At 38.9% G+C, this 23,874-nt stretch overlaps 1 protein-coding gene across 2 annotated transcripts in view; it reads right to left on the reverse strand.

Annotated features, from left to right (window-relative positions):
- Positions 1 to 23,874, reverse strand: part of SOS1 (sodium proton exchanger, putative (NHX7) (SOS1)) — a 100,963-nt gene that overhangs the window by 51,908 nt on the left and 25,181 nt on the right. For both annotated transcript variants that reach the window (XM_028211808.2, XM_028211807.2), the window contains exons 11-14: positions 20,859 to 20,914; positions 17,577 to 17,761; positions 15,101 to 15,145; positions 14,789 to 14,896 (exon numbers count right to left, since the gene is read on the reverse strand). In XM_028211808.2, coding sequence (XP_028067609.2) covers positions 14,789 to 14,896; positions 15,101 to 15,145; positions 17,577 to 17,761; positions 20,859 to 20,914 — 394 coding nt within the window. The remainder of the gene's footprint in view (positions 1 to 14,788; positions 14,897 to 15,100; positions 15,146 to 17,576; positions 17,762 to 20,858; positions 20,915 to 23,874) is intronic.

Genomic DNA, 23,874 nt, shown 5'->3' on the forward strand with positions numbered 1-23,874 from the left:
ACTGCTCCCAGTGCATCTTCCTCGTCGTTTGCTCACTCAGGTAACTTAGCCTCTTCTCCTAATGCTTTTCTTTCCCATATTCTGGTTCCTCAAATCATATGTCTAGGTCTTCTGACCTTTTCTCAGCATATAAGCCCTCTTCAGGTCAAGATAAAATTAGAATTGCTGATGCTACTGTTTCTTCCATCTCTGAGAAATGTTTAATTCATGTCACCCCTACCTTATCTCTGCCTTCAGTGCTCCATATTCCCAATTTTTCTGTTAATCTTCTATCCCCGAGTTATATTACTAAGGATTTGAACTGTAATGTGACATTTTTTCCTGATCATTATCTTTTTCAGGACCTTGTCACGAGGAGGATGATTGGCACTAATAGTGCAAAAAATGGTCTCTATTTCTTGGATCGGCCGAACAAGCTTGCTCATCATTCCATCCAATTCCCAACAACCAAGGAGGATTTATGGTTGTGGCATCAGCGTCTTGGGCATCCTTCTTTTCATTTTATTTAGGCATTTATTTCCGTCTGTTTTTACAAACAATAATGTATCTGAGTTTCTTTGTGAGTCTTGTCAACTTAGCAAACAACATCGAGCTTTTTTTGCTCGAAGTCTTAATAAAAGTTTAACTCCTTTTTCTTTAATACATTATGATATGTGGGGTCCATCTCATGTTATGTCTTTAAAAGGCCATAGATGGTTTGTTACCTTCATCAATGATTTTTCTCGTACTACTTGGATGTATCTCATGAAAGAAAAAAAATGAGGTTTTCTTTGTGTTTCATATTTTTCATAAAATGATTTGCACTTAGTTTTGGCAATTGTCAAAATCTTGTGTTCCAATAATGGGCTGAATACATGGATTCGGGGTTAGAGAGCTATTTTTCCACTCATGGCCTTATATATTAGACATCTTGCACTAATACCCCTTAATAAAATGGGGTTATAGAATGCAAGAATTGTCATCTTCTTAATATGGCTCTCTGCATGTGTTTTTATATGAGTGTGCCTCGGTCCTACTGGGGCGAGGCCATTCTCACTGCAACCTATCTCATTAATCGTCTTCCTACCTAGGTTTTGCAAAAACAAGCTCCATTTCACGTCCTTCTTAGTTCAAAGTCTTTGTTTTCCATTCCCCCTAAAATATTTGGCCGTGTCTATTTTTCCACAATCATTCTCCTACTCGTGGTAAGTTGGACCCTCACTCTCTCAAGTGTGTTTTCCTCAGATACTCACCTACTCAAAAGGGTTATAGCTGTTATCACCCTCCTCGTAAGTGGTTTGTGTCCATGGATGTCATCTTCTTTGAGTCCCAGTCCTACTTCTTGTCTCCTCTGGCGTCACAATCATCCCATCAGGAAGAGCCTTGGTGTGAAGAGATTCTTCTTGTCCCTGTTGCTCCTATGGTGGAACCAGTTGTTCCTGCACCACCTATCACTGGGACTATATGTTAGGTTTTATTCTTGGCAATCCCATTTGGCAAAACTCTTTTCAGTTGTACTTGTTTTCGCACTTTTATTTCAGTGAGGCTATGAGTTTATTAGATGTGAATCCAACCCGAATCGTGCCTTGCAGAGAAGTTTGTGGTGTTTAATTCTTTCAAGATTGCCACTTCGCTGACTATGACAGGGATAAAGTTGCTCGGTCAGCTCGCGGGGGTCCAGGGGGCAGCGCCCTTTAGGCGGGGTCGAGAGGCAGCGCCCCCAAAGCAAAATGCAAAAGTGCATTCATAGTTGCTTGTCCGCTCGAGCGAACATTCCCTCGCTTGAGCGGAGAATGGTGAGTTCCAGAAGTATGCGTGTCTGCAAAAATACTGAGTATCGTGTTTTTACGCTCGAGCGTACATCCTGGTTTGGAACACGTCATATAGAGTCCCCGCTTGAGCGTCAATTCCCACACTCGAGCGGACCTCGCGATTTCAGATTCTACAAATTCGCATGTTGCTCCAAATCTAGGATTTGACCTCCAGATCTTCTTCTTGGGTTCTAGGGTTTATATCTGGGGCTATTTTGTTAGTTTTCTTTGATGTTTCATTGAGTATTCAACTCATGGTTTAAGGAGGATACATTAAAGGATTATTTGTTCATTCTATACAAAAAAGAGTTGTTCTTCGGTGTATTCTGAAGAATTCGAGCCTGCAGCTTTGGTGGTTTCTGGAGTGGCTCATCGTCAAGACAATTCCGAAGTGAAGACGGGGCTGGAAGAGGCACATAGGGGTTGGTTCAATTCGGGCGCGGATTTGCTAGGTAATTGAGAGTATACCTGTGTAATTCTTTTATATCTTCTTAGTGGATTGTTTTGTGACTGTTGCCCGTGGTTTTTTTTATCACAATTAGAGGTGCTCCAATTGTGGTTTTTCCACATTAAAATCGTTGTGTCAATTTGTCTTGATTGTTTGATTGGGATTGTTTTATTGCTTAAAATTGATACAGAATCACAAATCAATATCTAGCGAATTTCTAGATTTTTCACTATAGAATCCAATGCCATCAAGGACAGGGAAAGGCTATGAAGCATAGGTACTTCAAAAAATATGTCGTACCCCTACCGGGTACTTACCAGCGTATGGTACCTCGTATGGTACTTCTGCATACGTATCGGGTACATGAAACATGTACCCAAATTTTTTCTCAATTTTTGGCGTACCCAGATGTATCTACTACATACCCAAGCCGTACCGTATCTCAGTTGAAACAATATTTTCTTCTACTATAGAGATAAAACTCCTTTAACTAGACTTCTTTTTTATTTTTAGTTTTATACTTGGCATGTTTTTAAAATTAAACTATGGTTTGTAAAATATATTGACATTTAATTTTGATTTATATCTTTACTTTTGGCATTAAATATTAATTATAGGCTGAATCTTAACAAATTAAACTATTTAATTAATTTTTGCATTACTATAAATCAAAAATAAATATTTTTTTGCAAGCGTACCAAGCCATACCCTGTACTCTACTTTTTTGGACTTTACCGTATCGATGTACCCGTATTGTACAAGTACCAATATTTGTACTCGTACCCATACCTGTGCTACATAGGGAAAAGGCAAGTTTATATTACGGACAAAAACAGACATAAAGTTACTTGGATACAAGAGACCACTTCTGCTCACCCACTGCCATCTACTTTTGACAAGAGTCCAGGTAACTTTGAACCTCTTATTTCTCTTGAATCTACTGATATTGCTATTCCTAAAACTACTGATCTTGATATTCCTATTGCCAAGAGAAAGGGTATGAGATCTTGTACTCAACATCCTCTCTCAAATTTTGTATCCCACTCTTATTTGTCTTCCTCTTATAGAGCCTTTGTGTTAAACATTTCCTCTATTAGTATTCCTAACAATTTGCAGGCTGCTCTCGCTCCCTCTGAATGGAAACTTACCATGATTGAGGAAATGAAAGCACTTCGTAAGAACGACACTTAGGAATTAACCTAAGGGCAAATTACCGGTGGGATGCAAATGAGTGTATATTGTAAAGCACAAAGCAGATGGTTCCATTGAGCGTTACAAGGCTCGACTTGTGACAAAAGGCTTTACTCAGACTTATGGAGTAGACTATCAGGAGACTTTTGCACCGGTGGCTAAGATGAATTCAGTTAGAATACTTATCTCTCTAGCAGCTAATTTAGATTGGTCACTTCATCAGTTTGATATAAAAAATGCTTTCTTACACAGTGGTCTAGAAAAAGAGGTATATATGGACATTCCTCCTAGTTTTGAGGATCATCAAACGGAGGACAAAGTATGCAGACTTCGGAAGTCATTATATGGTCTCAAATAGTCTCCAAGGGCTTGGTTTAAGAGATTCACTTAGGTTATGCTTAAATATGGTTTTAATCAGAGTCAGGCAAATCACACTTTCTTTGTGAAACATTCCTCACGTGGCAAGACTACAACTCTCATTGTTATGTGGATGACATTGTGCTTACAAGCGATGATAGTGAGGAAATACCCATGTTGAAGAAATATTTAGCTAGTGAGTTTGAAATCAAAGACTTGGGGAACCTTAAATAATTTTTAGGAATCAAAGTTACTCGCTCCAAGGATGGGATTTTCATCTCACAAAGGAAATATGTTCTTGACCTTTTGAAGGAAACATGGATGCTTGGATGTAAGGCCTGTGATACCCCACTGGAACCTAATCAAAAACTTGGTGATGATGATGGAGGAGCAGTTGTTGATAGGGGAAGTTATCAGCAACTAGTGGGTAAGCTCATTTACTTATGTCACTCTCGTCCTAATATTACTATTGATGTCAATATGGTTAGCCAGTTTATGCATGTTCTTCATCAAATTCACTTACAGGCTGTTATAAGAATTCTGAGGTACTTGAAATCTTCTCCTGAAAATGGCCTTTACTTTTCCAAACATGATCACCTCAGAATGGAAGCCTATATAGAAGTTGATTGGGTAGGGTCAATAACTGATAGGAGATCTATATCAAAATATTGTACCTTTGTAGGCGGCAATCTTGTTACTAGGAGTAGTAAGAAATAAAATGTGGTGGCTAGATCGAGTGCAGAAGCTGAGTTTAGAGCTATGCCACAAGGTGTGTGAACTCTTGTGGATTAGACTGTTGTTGAGTGATCTAGAGATGGGCCAGACAAACTCTATGCTTCTATATTGTGATAATAAGGTTGCCATCAACATAGCTCACAATCCTATTCAACATGACAGGACAAAGCAAGTTGAGATTAATCACCACTTCATCAAAGAAAAACTCACTAGCGGCATGATATGTACTCCTTTTGCAAAGTCAGATGAACAACTTGCAGACATCCTCACCAACGGAGTTAGGAGTAAACCATTTCATGACATCCTCACCATTTCGTGATTCCTTAATCAGTCAATCAATTAATCAATATAAAAGATGATTCCTTAATCAGTGCCTTAGGGCTTTCCTTTGTAACAGTTGATTGATTAATATAAAAGGTGAGGATATCATAATCATCACCTAAGCTTTGTATTCTCTTAAATTACACTCAAGAGCGGTATGGGCCATAACATGGTACTCAGCCTCACCACTGGAGTGAGCAACAACATTCTGTTTCTTGCTACGCGAAGTCACCAAGGTGTGGTTAGAATATTATTATTATTATTATTATTATTATTATTATTATTATTAATTGGGTTATTATTCAATTGTAATTATTCTATGCCTTAGGGCTCCCTTGTAATTATTAATCTCCATTAATATAAAAAGGGGATAATATCACAATAATTCCTTAATCTTGGTATTCTCTAAAACTATCATGATATCAGAGCCTAACCCTAAAACCTAAACCCATATACCATTACAGTTCCGGTTACCCACCGGAACCACCAGCCACCAACCGAAGACAACCCACTTCAGCAGCCGACAGGTTTCCCGTTGTCTGCTCAAGCAAATTTCACCCTGAGGGGTTTCGGCTCAAGCCGAGAAGGTTTGATGTCCGTCTAGGATTTGAAATTCACCTAGGGTTCGAAATCAGTACTGAAGATCACCTAGGGTTTGAAACTCACCTGGGTAGGTTGGAATCCTCACCGAAGGTCATCCTGGTCTCTCGTTGGTCTTTGCCGACAGGCCTCCTGGCCTAGTCGACCACTGGTGCTTAGCCAACAACCACTGACAGTTCCCTTGACCCAGCCGACAGCCCTTATGCCTTCTTTGGCTTCAGCCGATAGCCTCTGGTGGTCATCTTCCCTGCTTATCTCTCTCCATGCTGTCATCTGGGTGTCATTTGTCTCTCTGTTGTTAACTAAAAAAAAGTGCCATTCTCTATTTAATGCCTCTGTTTCTTCTTTCCTCTTAAACAATTCAAAAAAATAAATAAAAAATAATGTTCTCTATGAGTTCTTAATTCAATTCTTTATGCTTTAATAGTGGTCGTTGTGTTTTTTCCTTCCACCATCACCTTCCGAGTTTGTGATTGGCACTAGTTTCGTGGGGGGTTCAGTAGTATAGTATCCATACCAGATTCTACCAGTGTGTCCGCTACTTCTCAAACACCTAGGAGTTAGAGTTCTCCTATACCTACTACTATGACTAATAACCCCAACCGTAGTCTTAAAATCACTACCTCTCTATTTAATGGTCAGAACTATCTAGCGTGGTCGCACAGTTTGACTATGTTTTTGAAGAGTAGAGGGAAGATGGGATATGTTGATGGTAGGATACAGGCCCCCAGCATCACTAACTCGGGTTATGACCAATAGGAGATTATCAAGGGCTACTTGTCTATAGAGACTGCCCAGGATGTTTGGGATGCCATGGCTGCCACCTATTCTCGCAAAGGGAATTTCTCACAGGCATTTGAGTTGCGTCACTCTATTGAGAGCTCTGTTCAAGGGGAGTAAACAGTTCTTCAATACTTCACCTTCCTCACCAACGGCTGGAAATGCCTTGATCACCTGTAGGACTATAAACTTGTTTACACTGCAGATTCAGTCGGGTACAGGAAGTTCATTGCATAGGAAAGGGTCTTCAAGTTTCTGGCCGGTCTCAATATGGAGTATGATCCGGTTCGGAGTCGGGATACTATTCCTTCACTTCATGAGGCATTCACCTATATACAGAATGAGGAGGGTCACCAGTCTACTATGATGTCACCTATCTCTACTGCCCACTCAGCATTATTGTCTACCCCTAAAGATGACCTCAGCCTGACTCCCATCCCTTTGTTTGCAGCCAAGGAGTTTGTATTCTATGATTACTGTTGCAAGCCGCGGCATACTCGTGAGACGTATTGGAAGCTCATGGGACTCAATCCAGGGGTCGAGGTGATCGGTCTGGTTCTAAAGGAGATTAGTCAGACCAGTCTAGAGGACGTGGCTCTCATCCACGGGCTCATTAGTCTAGTGTTGTTGATACACTTGATTCTACTTCCACTCCTGTTGGCCAGGCTTTTGATGGTCTCTCTAGCATAATTACTCCTGAGATGTTCTGCGTCACCTACTGGACCGCTGGTCTTCTACTGGTCTCAGTACATCTTCCTCGTTGTTTGCCCACACAGGTAACCTAGCCTCTTCTCCTTATGTTTTCCTTTCTCATAAGTCTTTTCCCTGGATTGTTGATTCTGGTGCCTCAGATCATATGTCTAGATCCTCTGACCTTTTCTCTTCAGGTCAAGACAACGTTAGGATTGCAAATGGTACTGTTTCTTCTATTTCTAAGAAGGTTTAGTCTATGTCACTCCTACCATACCTCTACCTTTTGTTCTCCATGTTCCCAATTTTTCTATTAACCTGTTATCCTTAAATTGTATTACAAAGGATTTGAATTGTAGTATTGACATTTTTTCCTGATCATTGTCTTTTTCAAGACCTTGTCACAAGGACGGTTGGCAGTCCTGATCATTGTCTTTTTCAGGACCTTGTCACGAGGACAGTTGGCAGTGGTAGTGCAGAAAATGGTCTTTACTTCCTGGATCAACCGGACACGCTTGCTCATTCTTCCACTACAAGTCCTACTACTAAAGATGATTTATGGCTGTGGCATCGGCGTCTTGAGCATCCTTCTTTTTATTTACTTAAGCATTTATTTCCATCTGTTTTTGCCAACAATAATGTGTCTAAGTTTTTTTGTGAGTCTTGTTAACTTAGAAAACAACACAAAGCTTCTTTTGCTCCCAGTTTTAATAAAAGTTTAGTTCCTTTTTCATTAATCCATTTTGATGTCTGTGGTCCATCTCGTGTTGTGTCTGTGAAAGGTCATCGATGGTTTGTTACATTTATTGATGATTTTTCTTGTACTACTTGGGAGTATCTCATGAAAGACGAGTAAAATTTTATCTGTGTCCCGCAATTTTCATAAGATAATTTGTACTCAGTTTGAGGCCAATGTCAAATCTTTCGTTCTGATAATGGGGGTGAATACATAGATTCTGGGTTAGGGAAATATTTTTCTACTCATGGCATTATCCATCAGGCCTCTTGCACTGATATCCCTCAACAAAATAGGATGGCAGAACGCAAGAATCGTCATTTTCTTGACATGGCTAGGTGCATGTGTTTTTCTATGAGTGTACCATGGTCCTACTGGGATGACATTGTTCTCACCGCTACCCATCTTATTAATCGTTTTCCTGCTCAGGTCTTGCAAAAACAAGCTCCCCTTCAAGTCCTCGGTTCCGAGTCCTTGTTTTCTATTCCTCCCAAACTGTTTGGTTGTATCTGTTTTGTCCACAATCACTCTCCTACTCATGGTAAGTTGGACCCTCATTTCCTCAAATGTGTTTTCCTTGGGTACTCTCCTACTCAAAAGGGGTATAAGTGTTATCACCCTCCTTCTCGTAAATAGTTTGTGTACATGGATGTCACCTTCTTTGAGCCTCAGCCCTATTTTTTGTCTTCTCCGATATCAGTCCTCCCTTCAGAGGGAGCCTTAGTGTGAAGTGATTCCTGTGATTCCTATGGTGGAACCAGTTGTTCTTGCACCACCACCTCTTACTGGGACTACAGAACCCAATGTCACCAAGGATAGGGAATGGCAAGTTTATATCAGGCACAAAGACAAACAAAAAGTTAATTGGATACAAAAGACCACTTCCCCTTACCCACTGCCATCTCCTGCTTCTAATGAGAGTCCAGGCAACTTTGAATCTCAAGTCCACTAATCTTGATACTCCTATTGATCTTGATACTCATCTTGGTGTTCCTATTGCTAAAAGAAAGAGACTGCGATCTTGTACTTAACATCCTATCTCAAATTTTATGCCCTAATCTCATTTGTCGTCCTCATATAGAGCTTTTGTGTCAAATATTTCCTCTGTTAACATTCCTAACTATTTTCAGGATGCTCTTGCTACCTCTAAGTGGAAACTTGCCATGATTGAGGAAATGAAAGCACTTAGGAAGAATGGCACTTGGGAATTGACTGAGTTACCTAAGGACAAACGACCTGTGGGATGCAAATGAGTGTATACTGTGAAACACAAAGCGGATGGTTCTATTGAGCGTTACAAGGCTAGACTTGTGGCAAGAAGGTTCACTCAGACATATGGCGTTGACTATCAGGAGACCTTTGCGCCCGTGGCTAAGATGAATTCATTCAGAGTACTTCTCTCTCTAGCAACTAATCTAGATTGGTCACTTTATCAGTTTGATGTAAATAATGCCTTTCTCCATGGTGACCTAGAAGAAGAGGTAAATATGGACATTCATCCTGGTTTTAAGGATCATCAAACAGACGGTAAAGTATGCCGGCTTTGGAAGTCATTATAAGATCTCAAACAGTCTCCAAGAGCTTGGTTTGAGAGATTCACTCAGGCTTTGCTTAAATATGGCTTCAAACAGAGTCAAGTAGATCACACCTTGTTTGTGAAACATTTCTCATGTGGTAAGACTACAGCGCTCATTATTTATGTGGATGACATAGTTCTTACAAGCGATGATAGTGATAAAATACCTTTGTTGAAGAAATATTTAACAAGTGAGTTTGAAATCAAAGATTTGGAGAGCTTGAAGTACTTTCTGAGAATTGAAGTTACCCACTTCAAAGATGGGATATTTATCTCATAGAGCAAGTATATGCTTGACCTGTTAAAAGAAACTGGGATGCTTGGCTGCAAGGCCTGTAACACTCCACTGGAACCCAATCAGAAACTAGGAAATGATGAAGGAGGAGCAGCTGTTGATAGGAGGAGTTATCAGCAATTAGTGGGTAAGCTCATCTACCTATCTCACTCCCGTCCTGATATTGCTTTTGTGTCATTAGCCAGTTTATGCATGCTCCTCACCAGATTCACTTCGAGGCTATCATGAGAATTTTGAAGTACTTAGAGTCTGCTCCTGTTTAAGGGTCTTTATTTTTCAAAGCATGATCATCTTTGTGTGGAAGCCTATACAGATGCTGACAGGGCTGGATCAGTAACTGATAGGAAATTGACTTCAGGGTATTGCACCTTTAGTGGAGGCAACCTAGTTACTTGGAGGAGTAAGAAACAGAATGTGATTGCCAAGTCAAGTGCAGAAACTAAGTTTAGAACTATGGCACAAGGGGTGTGTGAGCTCTTATAGATCAAGTTATTATTAAGTGATCTAGGTATTGATCAGATGGACTCCATGCGGTTATACTGTGATAATAAAGCCACCATCAACATCGCTCACAATCCGGTTCAACATGACAAAACAAAGCATGTTGAGATTGATTGCCACTTCATTAAGGGGAAACTCACTAATGGCACAATCCATTTGTGCAGACTAGTGAACAACTCGCTGACATCCTCACCAAGAGAGTTTGGAGTAAACCTTTGCATGACATTCTAGTCAAGCTGGGCATGAGCGATATCTTCGTATCAGCTTGATGGGGAGTGTTAGAATATTATTATTATTATTAGTAGTAGTAGGGTTATTATTCAGTTGTAATTATTCAATGCCTTAAAGCTCCCTTGTAATTATTAATCTTCATTAATATAAAAAGGAGATGATATCAAAATCATTCCTTAATCTTGCTATTCTCCAAAACTATCAGCTGTCACCAACAAAGGTGTAGTAGCCAGAAGTAGACTAATGATCGGTTCGACTACCAACCCAATCGACATCACTAAAGCCAGTGATAGACAAAGAAGTAAGGGCAATACAGAAGACCACGACCAAGAGCACTCTTGAGGTAAGGTAACACAAAATACGATACACAACATCAAAGTGAGGTTGGTGAGGAGCATGCATAAATTAACTGACTACACCCACAACATAAGTGATATATGGACGAGTGATAGTGAGATAAATCAATTTCCCAACCAACCGATGATACTGGCCAAATATTAACTCGCCATGCTCACCATCAAGCTTGACAGACGAGTCTATAGGAGAATCAATGGGTTGAGCACCTAAGAGGCCAGTCTCAGGAAAAAGATCAAGCACATATTTCCATTGAGAAAAGAATACATCGCAAGAAGAATGAGCAACTTCAATCCCAAGAAAATACTGAAGATGCCCTAAGTCCTTAGTATGAAACTGCTGGCTTAAATAGTGTTTCAAATCAACAATCCCAATAGAATCACTGCCAGAAATAATGATGTCATCCACATAAACAATCAAGACTACAACCCTAGCAGAGGACTGGCAAACAAAAACAGAATGATCAGAGGTAGATCTCTGAAAACCATAGGCAAGCACAACATGACTAAAACGGTCAAACCAAGCACAAAGAGATTGTTTCAATCCATATAAAGCCTTTAGCAAACGACAAACAAGGTGCTCAAAACCAAGGACAACATAACCAGGAGGTTGGTCCATATATACCTTCTCTTGCAAATCACCATGAAGGCATTTTTTATGTCAAGCTGATATAAGGGCCAAGAACAACTAACCGCAATAGAGAGAAATATCCGAACTAAATTAAGACGAGCCATGAGGGAAAAAGTCTCAAGATAATCAACGCCATAAGTTTGGGTGTAGCCTTTCGCAACCAAACGCGCCTTAAGGCATTCAACAGAGCCATCAGGGAGATGCTTAACAGTGTAAATCCAACGACACCCAACAGTAGGCTTCCCAAAGGGAAGAGTAGTAAGCTCCCATGTCTAATTCTGGTGAAGAGCATTCATCTCCTCATCTATAACATGTTTCTACCCAAAGCTAGACAAGGCCAATCAATAAGAAGTGGGAATAGACAGAGAAGACAAACTACAACAAATGAAAGGAAAACAAGAGAAATACAAGCATATGAAACAAACTCGGAAATAAGATACTGAGTGCAAAAGCAATAGGCAAATCAGCAGAGGCTTGAGAAGGGGGAACAGGAACCTCAGATAGAGAAGATATACCAGTTAGGCCATAAGCAACAATAGGTCAAATAAATAATACCCCGATCAACACAAAAGGAATTAACACTAGACTGAATACACTAGGTATTATCAGAGCGAAACACTTTAAAACATAAAAACAACCAAGTCAGAGCAATGTCTCATTAAAAACATAAATAATATGAGGTAACTCAGAGCAATGTCTCATTAAAAACAACGAAGTCATTTGGGAGATCCACAAAAACAACAAAATATAAAAAATCATGAAGGGTGGAAGTAGGAGAAGGACCCCATATGCCCGTGTGGACTACATCAAAGGACTCAGATTCACGACTGACACTATGACTAGAAAAAGAACTACAGTGATGCTTTCCAAGCTGACAAGCCTCACATTCTAGGGTAGACACATGACTCAAACTAGGAACAATAAGCTTTAACTTGGCCAAGGACGGATGACCCAAACGAAAATGCCATTTCAGAGGAGAAACGGTGGCACTTAGAACAGGAGACAGGGGGAGACGAACGCTATCAGTATCTAGATACTACAGGTCGTGATGCTCATGCCCCGAACCAACCATCTTCTTGGTCTTGAGGTCCTACAACACACAAGAAGTAAGAGAAAAGGTTATGGAAAAATTAAGAGTTTTAGTCAACTAACTAACGAACAACAAATTAAATGGAAAATGAGGAACATAAACACTAGTGGGTAAAGATAAAGAGAGGGTGCGATGAAGGGTACCTATCCCACTACCAGGCCAAGAGAACCCATCAGCAAGAACAATATTATGGGTAACAGGATGTAAAGCATGAAAAAGTGATGCATTACCAAAAATGTGGGCACTAGCGCTAGAATCTAGGAGCCAAGGTTGGTTAGACTGGACCATGCATGCAATATTACCTAAACCCACCAAGGTGGCAGTAGAAGATGAGGGAAGAGCAAACCGAAGAAGGGAAGTAAGCTCATTAATCCGAGTAGTGAGTGCCTCATGAGAATCAGATGAAGAAGCTACGAGCCAGAAGAAGTCGGGGACGAGGCAGAAACATCAATAACTTGATGCATATGATCGGGCTTGCCATACTTTTGCCAGCACCAAGGCTCAGTATCACCAATGGAACCACTGTAGTCACACCTCCGATCACCACAAGAAGCTGAACCTCGACCACCACGTGAACCACGATATGAACCACCACCACGGGAACTATTCCCACTAGAACTAGTCAGGGAGACACGAGAGCCAAAGTTTAGACGAGACCTACTAGGAGTGGTACCCTGACCAAAAACCAAAACGGAGGAAGCACCAATCGAAGGAGTAGAGCCAAAAATACTAGAATTGTGTCCCAAAGAAGATCGTAATAAGCAAGAATAGGCATTGGTTGCTGAAGGTAAAGTCTCGCTGGCCAAAATTTGATCCTTGAAGCCACGCAAATCAAAATCTAAACCAGTGAGCAAAGAAGCAATCATAAACTCCTCCCAATGCTGCTTCTGTTGGGCCAAATCAGCGCTGAAAGGTCGATGCTGTAACAACTGATCCCACAGAAGCTTAAGGCTATTGTAATACTCAAAGAGTGGTCGACCAGATTTCTTAGTAGCAAAAATCTGCTCATACAAATCATACACGCGAGACACATCACTCTGATGCGAAAAAGAATCAGCAAGATTCCCAAATTTGCTTAGACGTCTCACAAAACTCAACTGTGGTAGCAACAATAGGTTCCAGGCTATGCCAAAGCCAACCCATAACACAAGAATCCTCGTTGCACCAATCATCATAGGTGGTATCCATATCAGATGGAGGAAGTTTAGTAAGGAAATGCAATTTTTTCTTGCCTCGCAAAAAAAAACCTTAACAGCATGAGCCCAAGCAAGGTAGTTTAAACCATTCAATTTTTTGGTAGCAATAGACTTAGGCAAGTCATCATCTTTGACCAAAGGAGAGTGAGATACCTCAGCCTTCACTACTCGAGATGATTCTTCAGCCAACAGACCCAAATAGTAAAGAAATACCAAAACTATAGAACAAAACCACCTAAAGAACTACCCAACACCAGCAAGCAACAATCCGAATTACCTAATTAAAAGAGTTATAAAGCTGTTCCAGCCACAGACAAGCGATCAGAAGAACAATAGTGGGCTGAAATAGGCAAAGAAGTGCCAAAAAAAGAATGAAATCTCAACCCAAGTGCACCAAAACATCAAACAAACACCAAAAAAGGCCCTAATAGGGTCAGTCGGCTCCCATAGACGAGGTTTCAACAACCAAAAATATGCAACAGGTGCTGGAATCATATACCACAAGATAGGCCACAATATTGTTGAAAAACATTCAAAAATAAGAAACTTACGTCAGATATCTTCAATTAATTGTGTAAAAATGACCATAAATACCAGAATTAAATTTCGATTCAGACAAGGGTTTTCCCAAATCAAGACGTCCGTACAGACCTGTCGTTATGCTGACCTCATCGTACGGATGATGATGTCAACACACAATTGTTATCTTGCAAAGATTTCCAGATTCTGTGGAGTAGAACTTTGCTCTGATACCAAGGTAGAGATTAAAGTATTGAATTTAAGGTTAAGCTGAGAGAGAGAAGAGAGGAGGAGGCAGAGGAGGAATACGTAAGTAATAGGATCTGGTTAATTGATTCAAACCCTTCACCTCAACAGTTAATTTATATTAAACTCAAGTCTTACATGATGATAATAATACCCCTTATTATATAAATAAATGACATACATGACCCCAACTATTCTAACAATTTTTTATATTAATTTATTGAATTTGTATAAAACAAATACATGGCATGATACATTTTGGGGGTAATACTGTAAAAGATTTGAAAGTCAATGGGCAGCATCCATCATACTAGAACTGGGCATATGATACTTCCCACCGTACCAAATTTGGCACGATATATATTATCATACTAAATTTGGCACAATGAATAGCACACTGGATGTGATTTTTGTGCTATCGTTCCAAATTCCGTCAATAGCATGATATAAAGCACGCTGTTGGAACTGCTCAAAGCATTCTAAAAATCAGTGGTGACATTACCTTTGGTGCGGACAGCTTATCCATATTTAGAAAATGTAAAATAAACTGGGTGGTTGATCCGTTCACAATAAGCGTTAGAAATACGATTCCACCAGTGAAAAAAACAAACTGCAAAAGAAAAACACAAAAAATGTTGATAAGAAAGAAACACATTGACAATTTGACAAGTCAAAAGATCCCAATCCATTTTGCCATGCCAATTAAATATACATGTCGTTGTTAGTATTATTATTTTCCTTGAATGATAAAATTCAACCCCTTGGCATTACCCCCGAAAAACATTCAAACAAGATGCATTTCGCAATAACGTACCAGAGTTCCTGTTTCAGAATCGATGTATGAGTTTCCACTAGATTGCTGGAAAAAAAGAAAAACTAGACAATTTAGAACAAAAATCAGAATCAGGCACCAAAAATTGCATCACTTAATTAGAAAATAAGATCTCGTATTAGAACAAGGATTGCATGTCAAAGCATGAATTTCCTATTGCTTGGTATAAATATGTACACATGCAGCACAATTGATTTTTGAACTGGAATTTTACATATTCTCTAATGCCATTGTTAATTGAAAAGTTCACGAATCGAGTATGTTTCTGTAAGATTTTTTGACAGTTCTGTTACCGTCTCTTGAAAGAGGGACTTGAGCAATGAAGATGAACACAACATCCATATAAAATTCAAATTAAATGAAAGAATACAAAAAGAAACCAGCCGTAGATGGTTTCCACAGTTCCACCTATGTTACATGAACTTGGGTATGGGTGCCAGGTACAGGTGTGTAGGGGGTCGAACCGATCAAACCTCTAATTGAAAATGTGGACTTGGCAAAAAAAAAAAATTATATTTATTTCTATTTTTAATTTATTTTGTGGGATAAAATGGTGTTTTATGTGTCCTAATCAATGTCAAACAACGTTATTAAAGGCGATAGGCGCATTGAGGCGCCAAGGTTTCCTAGGGCCTAGGAGCAAAGTGCAAGGCGAGGCGTAGGCTTCATTGAAACGAGGCTCATGTTGACAATAAAAAGTAGATGATTTAATATAAGCAAAGAATTCATGGTTCAACACAAGAAAATGAAATATTAAATATTTTAGAACATAAAAACCAACAAACAACAATATTTTATTATAGACAAATAATTTTTGGTTCACATAACACAAACATCTAACTCGTAAACCTTTGAAAATAGCAACAAAATCGAAGTGTCAAACAAGATAAGCATAGAGAAGAGAAGGAGATTGAGGAGATGAAGAAGAATAATGACAACTACTAGTCTGGTCGAAGAAAAACTCTATCCAACCAACAACTTTGTATAATTAGGCTCAAAAAGTGTTGAATTGCAATGTATGTTTAGGGGTTCAATCCCTCGTAGCCGCATGTAAACAAAAAAACAATGAGGTTAAGTGAAATGAAGAGTTATAATTGTAATAAACAAACATTTTAAAAGAAGCACACGAATCGTGCACCTTGAGCTTAAGCCTAAAGCGCACTCTTCATGCGCCTTTATGGGCCTTTTTTATGTTGCCTGGCTTGAGATGTTCCAAAGCGCACTAACTGCGCCTTGACGAGCCTTGGGCCTAGGCGCACCTTTAATAGCATTGGTGTCAAAAAGTACTTGACTCATTTTATAGAAATTACACAACAAAAATACATAAAACACAATGATAATGTAAAATACAATTATATAACAAATTTGAATTGATAGATATGCTTGCTAAGCACATATCTTAGGGGTATTGAACACACATCCCAGAACCCTATCCAGGTGTCAAGTGTTTGGCATAGGTACTTGAATTTTTTTTTTTTTAAAAGAGTCCATGAAACATGGCATAGGTTTCCACTAACTAAAGCCAATAAGGTAAATGCTCAATTAAATAACCTTTGGAATAACATAGAAACAAAATAATATGAAAGGTTAATCAAAACAAGAATGCTAGCTTTGACGATCTTGAATAACTTTTTAAAATAGGTTCCATAGCATTTGATATGATATATTATCAATCTAATATAAATCCAATTTGTTTTAAATGAGCTTGAAGTGGCCAACACATCTCATATCAAAGCTCAGATCCTGTCATGCCTCGTCAAGTATCATAACACTGTTCATGACTTAAAACAATCTGCCTTTCACATGCATTAAAAGCTTTATCATGTGATATGAGAAATAAAAACTTATTAAAAGGGCAAAGAAGACGTACAAGAGGAAGAATTTAGGGAGCAAAGCAGCAAGTGAAAGCAAAGAAAAAACAACTACCAAAGGAGTACAAAGCCAACCGCCCCAAAAATATATATATACATATAAACAAAAACAAAATCAAAAATAAATAGAAAAAGAAACATACGCTCTACTTTGGAGGTGCATTAGACAGACTAAGAGCCCTAATTAACCAAAATGAACCCCACACATCTGCTCTAGATTTGCAAAATTGTGGATTAAGAGTGCCAATTTGTGGTGAAATCAAGAACTCTCCAATGAATCCGCAAACACATCTATCATGTAGTTTGTCTTATCACATTTTATCCTTCTGAAAATTAATTAATAGCTATACTATTAGCTACAAACTAATGTTAAGAATTACACAAATATATAATCCGAATAATATACAGCCCCAAAAAAACTACGCACAGACAATGTGGGCAGCACTCCATAAACACCCAAGACTCCTCACATCAAAGGCATGCGAGACTGGATTTCTATTTTCTGTTCTTTTATGGTATCAAAGCAGGCAAAATATCATTTTCTTTCTATTATTTGTTCTGAGAGAGAGAGAGAGGGCAGAACTTGCCTTAACTGACAATGAAAGTGCCAATGCCACAGCACCTCGCAAACCCGACCATACAAGAATAATTGCTTCCTTCCAGTCCAGACCATACCCAAAGAACCGCAGAGAGGGATACAATACCCCAACAACAATCATCCGAGACACTTGGACAAAAACATAGAGGAGAATGAGGTAGCCCCATGAATTTCCTGAGTCAAAGCCAATACGAATAGAAGAATTTAAATGAATTATGAATCACACAATAAACCAAAAGACAACAGAGAATATCAAACATGGAACAAATGACTTCAATAAAAGATCTGGATCAAGAACGGGGAAGAAGATACAGATAGCTAACTGTGAACTTTTCTCAGTAAAATATGTCTTCAAGATAGTCAGATCACGCATAACTTTTTACTCACTAAAATATGTCTTCAAGATAGTTAGATCATGCATCAAGAAAAACATCACTCATCACTTTACATCATAAAGTGGACGACAGCTTGATACATATCACAGAAAAGAAACCAATGATTTGTAACAGCAAAAGGTGTGTCCCATATTTTACACTCCCATAATTTTTACACTTCAAAATTATATGCATATCTTGACTATATTCTCTACTGTTGAGAAAGCATCGTGTAATTTTACCTATTTATCTATTTGTCTGTTTTTGTTTTGTGTCGCATGTACTTCTAAATACAATGGGTATCTAACAAAATGATTATAAGCTTCTAGGATCTAACCAAAATTTAGGAGGAAAACATTAATTCAAAACGAAATTTACATTTAAAATGTTGATATCTTTGTTAAAAACTGCCAGAAGGTTCCACAAACATGTTGCAAGTAGTATCGATTTTATTTTGAAGTTGATCTGCAGCTAAGTATATGTAAAGACCCGGAAAAAATGAAAAATAGATCTTTAATTAATCAAATTAAGCACTTTCCTAATTACATGTTTATTTCAATTTTGTATGTATATGATAATATGACATGTGGATGTTGTAAACTATTCAATGTGCTATGATGCATAATGCTAAGACCCAATTGCAAAATGCTAACACCTAAATGCATCACCACCTCACTTTATTAATGGCAAACAAACAACACGTACTCGTCCATGTTTTGTCAATTCAGAGCTATATATCTGTTTTAGCTTACAAAAGATTCTCTTAATTGCAACATGCTATTTTTTATAACATCTCATTATACTTTCCATTATTCAAAAGAACGACCCTTTGAAGCAAATGAGAAGACATGCCCCGACTCCGTTTTTTGTGTTCTTTTCATAGTTGGAAATGGACTGTCTACAGCCACGTAACATTATTTGGTATTACTCATCTGTATTTTTTATGAAAATAGCATTTTCAAATTAGTGACAACCAGTCATAAGAATATTGATAGTGTGCAAGGGTTACTACTTGGGATTTTATAGGTTGGGGATGACAATGATTGATGTATCTCAAGCATGTTAAAACTGACAGGTTTGGGAGGGTCAAAACGGGTTGTAAAACAATCCAACTAAACCCACCCATATAACAAATGGGTTTAAATGGGTTGGGTTAAGTTGGGTACGGGTTGGACTAATCAATCCAACCCCATTTATTTTATTGAACTCTTCTTCTAATGGCAGTGGCAGTGGCAATGGCAGTGGTGGTGGTGGTGGTGGTGGTGGTGGTAGTGAGGTGTTGGTGGAGGAGGATGCAGGGTGGAGGTGGTGACGGTGTTGGTGGTGGGTGGTAGTGGTAGTAGTGGTGGTGGTGGTGGTGGTGGTGGTGGTGGCGGGGATGAGAATGAAGATGGTGATGAAGAGAGGTGATTGTGATTGGGTGTGTAGAGGTGACTCAAGCTGGGCATTGACATTTGCCTCAATTTCCATACTTGTCTTGCTGGATTTACATCATTTTCGGTTTTGTTGCCCTCTCCCCCTCCCTCCCTCTAAGTTGTTTTTCTCGCTTGCTTGTTTCAAACTCAAATTATCTACTGTTTCTACTAAACTGCACTGCAAAGCACAAACAACCACTTGCCAAAATGTGTAGAAATGAAGCAGTCACAGAATACCTAGAGATCAACAAGCTGCACTACCTCTCTCTACATATATATTTGTACATATTGTTAGAAGATTAGAATGAGGTGGTGGCGGAGTGGCCGTGGTGGTGGTGGTGGTGGTGGAAGAGTTAGGGTGGTGGCAGGGGTGGAGGAGGTGGACCATTTAAACTAGTACTCATGTCCACCTATTTAAACCCAAATTTAATTGGGTGTGCAAGATGCAACCCATTTAAACCTGTTTATAGATTTGGTGAATTTAGACAGGTTTCAATTGGGTAATATTTGGTGGGTTTATGGGTTTCAGGATGAGTTTTCCACCTCTGCTCCAACCTAAGTTCTAAATCCTGGAGAAGTTGGAGAATTAAAGGATTACTTTTAGTTTGCTTGAGACAAATCAACAACGCGATCAATGAGTATAATCCGTAATACCGTTAAGGTGGTTAATAAGAACAAACTGTAAGTTGATGCGCCCTCTCTCTAATTGTGAAACTCCATTTGATTCTTGCAAACGAAAATCCTATACAAACCACAGTGAGGAATTAGGTTATCTTCTTTTCCTCCTTTATTACATTCCCTACAGAAACTTCAGCCACAAGCAGCCCTTCAATACCCAATTCATGTTGTCAGTAAAAATTCTACATTGAACCAATTAAGTAGGTTGAGCATATGGATTTGCAAACAGTCCCTCCAACTGCAGGATGTGATTCCAAGGCCATTTGAAAATAAATATCATAAATGAGTCAAGACCAGGCTCCCCAGTGAGATGTTTAAGCAATCCAGTCCGAATTGACCAAGCTAAATGTATCCTCTATGCAGATCCATTCTTTCAGCCTTATTCTAGCACTACTAAGTGTGATGGGTTGTAAATAAGCTCACAGTTGTTGAATTGATTTCACCATTCTGGCAATAAACATTGCATTTCATTTTCGTAAAAATTTCCATCGTAGCTTTTTTTCTTCAAATAAAGACCATAAATAGCTTCAAATCTCTACTAATTAAATTGTTATATACCATTCACACACCTAGCCATTCACACGCATGAAACGCATGCACACAAATAAACAAGTGAAGAAAAAACATAGACGGAAAATAGAAAACAAAGAAATATCATAGACAAGCAAATGTATATGTGAGTATAAGGGACAAGTGAGAAATTTAAGGACTACCATGGCCTTCGAAAATATTCTCAATTTGGAATGGATTGTTTAGCAAATGTATATGCGAGTATAAGGAGCAAGTTTGGAATTTAAAGACTACCGTGGCCTTCGAAAATATGGTCCGTTCTGATCACACCTTCGGCTATAAAAACTCCGCTGCGAAAGCAAGAGAGCAAACAAAATTGTTTAATGTGAAGCAACATGCTTTAAAAAACACAATTAGAAAGGCATTTCTTTTTTTCAGATAAATAAGTAATTTTATAACCAAAAAAGGAAGATCTACAATGAAGTTCAGCACACATCTCTGTAGGGAGCACAAAAATAAACAGAACTAAACTACTCCCACCAAAGGACACAAAACTAAGCCTACAAGAAGCATCAAACAACTATCACAACAATGGTGTGAAGTTTCTCTTTGAGTTTTCTTCTAATTTCCTCCTTAGAAGTCTCCTTATTACTAAGGTCCCATGGAGATGGACTCCCCCTCTGATTTAGAATATTCATCAACTCTTGACTTGATTCGCCATTCCCAAACTCTCTCATTCACAAAATTTAAGAACTTCAAAGGCATTAGATATAGAGGGGCAGGAAGACCGTGTCTCTCTCTTCGTTTATCTCTATTGTTGAAGCTTGCACACCATCTCTCCCCTTTTTCTTCTTCACCACTTCCCAATTAGTCGCAATTTGTGTTTTAGTCTCCTTGACTCCCCATGGGAGGATTCAATGTCTTTGGCTTCTGCAGGCACATATTAGTGGTGTATGACCAAATGTCTTACAAACATCACACCTTTGAGGCTTCCATGGAATCTCAACTCTAATCTCATACGGGGTCACCATAACCAAGATTTACTTTGAAAGACTCGAGAATCTCTTTATTTGCTAGCACTTCAATACATATTCTCGCAAACGTAAGTCTGCTTCTGTTGAAAATAGGCTCATCCAAATAAAGAGGAGTTCCAATGATACTAGCAATGTAACGCAAACCCTCTTCAGTCCAAGGCTCCAAAGGAACATTATACAACTTCACCCATAACGGCACGCTCCAAAATCAACATTTTGATAGTTTTAGCCCAGGTTGCCATTTTTTAACAACAATCAATCTAGCCCCCAACATAATGTTATTTTTAGAGAATACAATATTAGGGAATGATTAGGATATCATCCCCTATTTATATTAATGAAGATTAATAATTACAAGGAAGCCCTAAGACATAAAATAATAACCCAAATCATAATATATTATTCTAATACTCCCCCTCAAGCTGATGCGAAGATATTTTTCATACCCAACTTGCCTAAGATGTCATTAAATGGCTTACTCTCAATTCCCTTGGTGAGGATGTCAACACCAACATGTGTCTGACACTCATCCAAGTGTATCCTATATTTTTAAAGAGCATTTAGACTCAAACACTCTTTGGACACTTAAGAGGACACGCATTTCCGTTGCTTAAACCTATGAAACACGAATACTTCTAAAGGGCAATGTATCCGATACTCCTTGGATACTCGCACATACACATTAGATGCTTCTTAATTAATTTTTCATTAATTTTGAAGCATCGAATACTTAATTTTGAAGTATCGGATACTCCAAGTCACGTATTACCTTTACAAAATTAGAATTGTAGCATTTCTTGCGTATCATTATAATATAAAATAATTGCAATGCGACGATAAATACAAGAATATTTTTTCACTACTTCGCTTAGTTCTTTGATAAGAAGAACATAGTGAATTAAAGTAATATAATTTGCCAAATTGACTTAATTCTTATTGTATCATTTACGTCTCTTATAACTACATAGAAAATAAGAATCATAAAATAAAATAAAATTTATATCATTGTTCTATTATTGTAATATAAACATATTAGACTTAATATTGAAATGAAATATTTGTAAAACCTATTAAAAATTGAAAGAAGTAAACTAGCTACCAACTTAAATTAATACTTAATTCTTGAAAATTAGTATTTTGCATTATAAAATTACAATATAGTTTCTCAACATTCTTAAGTTCATGTGTAACTGACTACTAATCACTTTAGAATTTACCATCACCTACCACCACTACCACCTCACCTACTCCACTAAACCTAACCCACTACACCACTACCACCTCACCTACTCCACTAAACCTAACCCACTACACCACTACCACCATCCACTACACCTACATCTATATAAGGAACCATTTGTAATCAACAGAATATTAATCAATATTATATCAATCAATACATTTATTCTCTCTGTATTTTTCTCTTTATACATTGATTATTTTACATGGTATCAGAGCTATAAGATTTAGGCCTATACTCATTTCTTTCCGGCGGGCAGCCGGCCGGCAACCTTGCCTTCGCTGCCCGCGGGAGTTTTTTTCAACACATATCACAAACACTGTACCTTCCAGAGAGAGACTTTCACAGACCTGAGAAAGAAGAAGACAAATCTCCGGCGACTCACCCCACGGCGAAACCTCGCCGGTCCAGCCACTACGTCAACTCCGCCATGCTCGGCCTTGTGGGTCAGATTCCGGCCAACACCATCGGAAACCTAACCCAACTCCGAATCCTCAGCCTCCGTGCCAACCGTCTCTCCGGTTCCATTCCCTCCGATTTCTCCAACCTCAAGCTCCTGCGAAGCCTCTACCTCCAGAACAACCTGTTCTCCGGCAAGTATGACTCGAACAATGGGTTTTCAGGTAGCAAACTACTACGAAGCGTCGTTAAGCTTCGGTGGAGAAGACAGCAACCTGGGTTAGCCCACTGCCGCAACTTAAGGCGCCGGCATCGTCGGCGTCACCGAAGACCGATGCCTCGTTGCTCACCGTCGGCGGCCACAGCTTCGGCTAATGTTGGTGTCGCGACAGCTTCGGCTATCACCGGCTGCACTCGTTATGTTATCTATGTCAAGAAGGGAACCTATAAAGAAAACGTTGTGATTGGGAGTAGTAAGAAGCTTATTATAATGGTGGCCTGCACTCTGCTCTGTTTCTTTTATGATAATGGTGGGGACAAGAACCGACAAAAGAAAAACATTTTTTTTTTTCTGCGGCTGCCACATCACGAGCATGGCCTGGCCCTGGTGGGTGATGTGGTTGCCTTTAACGTCACT

This window comes from Camellia sinensis, chromosome 11, assembly GCF_055761805.1.
Source record: "Camellia sinensis isolate YWXY chromosome 11, ASM5576180v1, whole genome shotgun sequence".
In the NCBI taxonomy this organism is placed as follows: Eukaryota; Viridiplantae; Streptophyta; class Magnoliopsida; order Ericales; family Theaceae; genus Camellia; species Camellia sinensis.